The sequence below is a fragment of the Physella acuta genome, unplaced genomic scaffold (assembly GCF_028476545.2).
Source record: "Physella acuta isolate Inbredline_101_S28 unplaced genomic scaffold, ASM2847654v3 ptg002392l, whole genome shotgun sequence".
Taxonomy (NCBI): Eukaryota; Metazoa; Mollusca; class Gastropoda; family Physidae; genus Physella; species Physella acuta.
The window spans coordinates 49,369-54,596 of NW_026733881.1; the positions used below are offsets into that span (position 1 = coordinate 49,369).

At 28.2% G+C, this 5,228-nt stretch overlaps 1 protein-coding gene across 2 annotated transcripts; it reads left to right on the forward strand.

The window, feature by feature from the left end:
• Nucleotides 1-320: 320 nt before the first annotated feature.
• Nucleotides 321-3,580, forward strand: LOC131933185 (zinc finger protein 182-like). 2 transcript variants are annotated; one of them, XM_059289979.1, is made up of 2 exons: nt 321-379; nt 1,298-3,580. In XM_059289979.1, the coding sequence occupies exon 2, from the start codon at nt 1,325-1,327 to the stop codon at nt 2,864-2,866; it is 1,542 nt and encodes a 513-aa protein (XP_059145962.1). In that variant the 5' UTR covers nt 321-379; nt 1,298-1,324; the 3' UTR covers nt 2,867-3,580. The 2 variants fall into 2 exon arrangements, with proteins under 2 accessions (XP_059145962.1, XP_059145961.1); XM_059289978.1 differs by having other exon boundaries at nt 322-390.
• Nucleotides 3,581-5,228: the final 1,648 nt, after the last annotated feature.

Below are 5,228 nucleotides of genomic sequence, written 5' to 3' on the forward strand. Positions count from 1 at the left end.
AAAGTCGGATGAGCTTAGTGGCAGTGTTATATTCTGCGTAGTTCAACGAACATAGCATTTGAATATCTTTATGTGTAGAGAATTCATAACATTCTTTTTTAAATCTATATCAGCTAGTAGGCCTATTTATTTTAAACCCCATTGTCACAAAATCTCTCCATAATGACTACTAATGTTTTGATGTGATTCCTTAAATGCCATGATTTTTTAAACCTATCAACTGTATAATGAATAATGTATAAGTATACAGATCTCAATTTATTCTTAAAATACGAAACAATGTTTAGGCCGGAAGTAGATTAGAAATCGACTTTGCTAGGCCCTACTTGGATTATAGTATTTATTTTGAAGTGACTACTCGTAAGAAGATGCAATTTATGTAACTAGGAGGTTTTTAGCATTTTCTAATTTTTTTCCAAATTTAGTATATTTTTCACTAGCATTTTTCTCAAAATGTTAAATTACTTATTTATTACTAGATCTAGTCTATGATGACTGAAAAACTACGTACTGCGTGAGATTAGTGAGATATCTACTAACTACTATCTAGTATCTACTAGATTCTAATACTATTAGTCTAATAGTATACTACTCTAGATTTAGATCTAGATAAAATTTTGCACACATGTTCACCAAACACTGCTTGTAAAGTTTAACTAAAATAATTTCTAGATATATTAATATATCTTTGAAATTTCACATTTTATAAAATAAAAAGCTAAGTCTACTCCCTACTTTTTTGACAAGATCATTCATTTAAAAAATATGGCTAAAATCAATTTTTTTTATTCTCTAATTGTTTTAGTTCATCCTTTTTGAATTTGGATATATTACAGTACACTCACTATGTTAACAATTTATGTTATTCTGACAAATAGAACCCGTGTTATTGTGATTACAATGAGAGCTAATTTTGAGTTATTTTACCCTAAAATGACACTTTTTAGAAATTATTTTCACAAAACTTTTTAGTGATTTTTTCACATTTTTTTTTCATATTCTATGCTAGTTACAACTTCCTTATCACTCAAAAAAGTCCTAACACATAATTTTCAATTTGGGAGTTTAACCTGCCCTTCGTGTTAACAGACACTTGTTTTGTTAGCTATTTTGTTGATAGCAATAACCCCGCACACCTTGATATCTACTAGCCAGTTATATTAAATTTCAAATTAGAATGTTTCCATATAGCATTAATAGGGTAGGATTCTCAAAAAAATCATCTGTAATGTGATTACTGCTCATAAAAATTATATTTGAATTAAATTTAGGTTCTTGTTGTTTTTTTTTTTTTTAGTTATTCTTCAATTCAAAACTGAGAGAAATGGAAGAAGAAGATACTTATAAACCTTTGCCAGTAGGTTTAGTCATTAATCAGGAATCAAATGAGGAAACAAAGCCAAATATTTTAACACAACTTTCAGCTTTTGAGGACATTAATTCACATGTATCAATAGTATCATTATACCCAACTTGTGGAGAATTGAAGCCTGAAGTGTTGTCAGTATCTTCAATATGTGAGGAAAAGACACAAGATATGTCAACATTATTTTCTTTGGATGAAGAGAAACCAGATCTATTACCATTTTCCACTTCTGAGGACAGGAAACCAGATGTATCAACATTTCCAGCTATTGATGATAAGAAACCAGATTTATCAACATTTCCCGCTTTTGATGAGAGGGAACAAGGTGGATCATTTTCCGCTTCTGAAAATTATAATTCTGATGATTCTAATTTACATTCAGATTATCTACCAGATTCATCGGTTGGTAATGTAGAAGATTCACTCATGGTTCATAATGATTTTAACAAACTCAAGTCAGTGCATACAGAATCCATAGTACCTTTATTTTTAAATAATATGTTAATTCAAAAAGAAAGAAAGACATACAAGTGTGAAATGTGTAATCAATACTTTGTGAGATTTGATCACATGATCCAACATATAAAAATTCACACAGGAAAAATGCAGTACGAGTGTAATGAGTGTCATAAAAAGTTTATGCATGAGGCTTTTTTAAATAGACATAGAAAAGCTCATACTGGAGATTTGTCTCATGAGTGTGACATCTGTCATAAGAAGTTCTTTTCTCAACCCCTTTTGAAAAATCATATTAAAGTTCATTCTAGAGTTAAACATGAATGTGATGTTTGTCATAAAAAATTTGTCCATAAGCTTCGTTTAAATAACCATAGAAATATTCATTCTGTTGATAAATATGAATGTAATATTTGCCATAAAGTGTTTAAAGTTAAGTTTTATTTACAAAAACATCTGAAGCTTCATTCTGGAGCTACATATGAATGTGATAATTGTCACAAAAAGTTTATTCTATTGTCCCATTTAAAAAATCATAGTAAAATTCACAGTGGAGAAAAATATGAATGTGATATTTGTCATAAAAAATTTGTTTTTAAATCTCATTTGAAAACTCATAGTAAAGTTCATTCGGAAGACAAATATGAATGTGATGTTTGCCATAATAGGTTTGCCCATAAATTTCATTTAAAAAGTCATAAAAAAATTCATTCAGGAGATAGACATGAATGCAATATTTGTCATAGAATGTTTAATCATAAGTCTGATTTAAATAGACATAGTAAAACTCATTCTTTGGTAAGGAGATATGAATGTCATGTTTGTCAGAAGCAGTTTGTGTTTAAGGGTCATTTGCAAATTCATAGTGAACGTCACTCTGGAGATAAACATGAATGTGATGTTTGTAATAAAGAGTTTGTTTTTAAGGCTAGTTTGAAAAAGCATAGTCAAGTTCATTCTGGTCTTAAACATGAATGTGATGTTTGCCATAAGAAATTTTTTTATTTCTATCATTTAATAAGTCACAGAAAAATCCATTCTTGAGAGGAACATGAATGTGATATTTGTCATAAGATTTTTAATCAAAAGTCTTCTTTAAATAGACACAGTAAAATTCATTCTGAAGGTGAACAAGAATGTGATGTTTGTAATAAAAAGTTTGTTCTTGAATCTTATTTAAAAATTCATTGAAAAATTCATGTTTGAGATTAATTCTTTTAAGGGAGTAATGTTTATTTATAACTTTCAAATAATCTAAGTTGTTCAAACAAGTTAACACATAGTACTTAATGTTTAAGGAAATCCCTTCCAATATTACAATTAATAACAACAAAGAAGTTACAAAAATTATCTATTTGTATTTTACTTTTCTTTGTCATGTTAGTTTGTAAGTCTGTACTTTAAGAATAGCCTATATATGTGGTTGTGGGTTCATTTAAATAGAACACTGAACTTTGAAAGCTTTATTTACATTGAGTTTGAGATGAAATTCAATAATATATCACACCTTCAACATGCAAATCTCACCCCTTATATCTCCTTCACAGTCTCTTACAACATTTAATGAGCAAAATTATGAAAAAATATGTGATTAATCACTCAGCATGTTCATCCATTAACCAGGCATTCTACAGTCACACAAACATCACTTCAAACATACGCTATATAAGTGCTGTATGTTACATAGATAAACAAGTAATAAAACAAATATAAACACCTGTATAATTACAAGTTTTTTAGTGTACTAACAGTAAGAAAATTAACATACATTTTCTTAAAATAGATATAGTTGTTAAACTAGAAACTTTTATTAATAGATATATTATTATATAAATGTGTTATATATATTTTTTACCATTATATCTTAATAAAAATTGTAAAAAGTGTTTACAGAGGATTTTACAAATTTTCTAGTCTTTTTGTTATATCAACTATTATTTAAAAAAAAAAAAACAATTTCAGCTTATAAATTGTATAAAGAATAATAATTTTTTGCATGAATAGACTTCTAAGTTGTGTTTTGTTTGCTATTGATGTTTCTAATATTTTTTAAAAACTTATATTCTAAAAGTTTTTTTATGCAAGATGGAGCTTTGTTTAGCATATGATCAGTGTTGATTAATACACATTTTAAATGAATAAAATATTGACTTTTTTGTTGTGTTTTGTTTTATTTACACATTTCACACTACTATTTCTTTTAAATCTAATTAATACTAATTCTATAATCTAATGTATTTACCAGTGAGCCTGTAAAAGAATATTGTTTATTCAATACATGTCATTTCACAAAATGGTAGGTTTACAGCTTGACGACACAACCAAGAATCCTATCCATGGCAGAGATGGTGGGAAGGAAGATGTCAAATTTGGAGGCAGTGGGGGAGTTGGCCAAAATACTTTTATACTGAGAAATTTGTAGGTTGATATGTACAGTTCTGGGAATTAATTGTCTACATTTTTTAAAAAGTTTATTATTAGATATATAAATTCTTAGAGAAAGTAAGCTATACACACAAAACTCATATGTTAAGTATTGTTAAATACCATAAAGAAAGAAATCCTTATAAGTGTGATGTATAATGAAAAAATTGCAAACTTGGTTTATCAAATTATATCCAGTATATAAAAACTCATAGGGCAAGAGTTAATCTGATTGTTGCATTATTAAAAAACAAAAAAAATATTCTCAAAATGCACCATCAATACGTGCTGTCTTTTACAAAGATATTCTTATCAGGAAAAACAAATTTAAATAAATATTAAACATTTAATATCGGGATACCCCATGTGGGGATGATTGTTGTACGTGAGGTTTGTATGAACACACAATCAGAGTTTATTCTAGGCTTCTAGGCAGTGAACCAGAGGGGAAGATTTCGGTGGCGTCTATTTCAGAATCAGATGGAAAACTTTGAAATGTTAACACGTCTGTGACTCGAGTTGATGGGAAGATTTCAAAACGTACGGGAGATCTGTCATTGCTTATAGTTCATAATACAGAATGCGAACTAGACTTTTACGTGCGTGAACTTTATTACAGGACCATAGCAGGAAGTATAGAGTATATTAGAAAAAATGTTTTTCTTGTTTAGCCGTGCCCAAATATTTGTTTTGTTTAGTGTTGTAAAAAGCAAGTTAATAAAAAGTCTAGTGACAATTTAAGCGCAATTTCCTTAATTAATTTTTTTAAAAATGTGAAAAAATTATTAGGCCTAGCGAAACAAAACCTTGTAATTGTAACTCCCTATCCCTCTCATATAAATTATAAATAAATTAATAGGGTACAAAAATAACGTTTGAATTAATATTATTAATAAGTAAAAAAAAAGACAACTAGATTAACCTATATCAACGGAAATTGTTTTATTTTAGCGAGTAGGCCTACAAGATGCTCAGTTTAAAA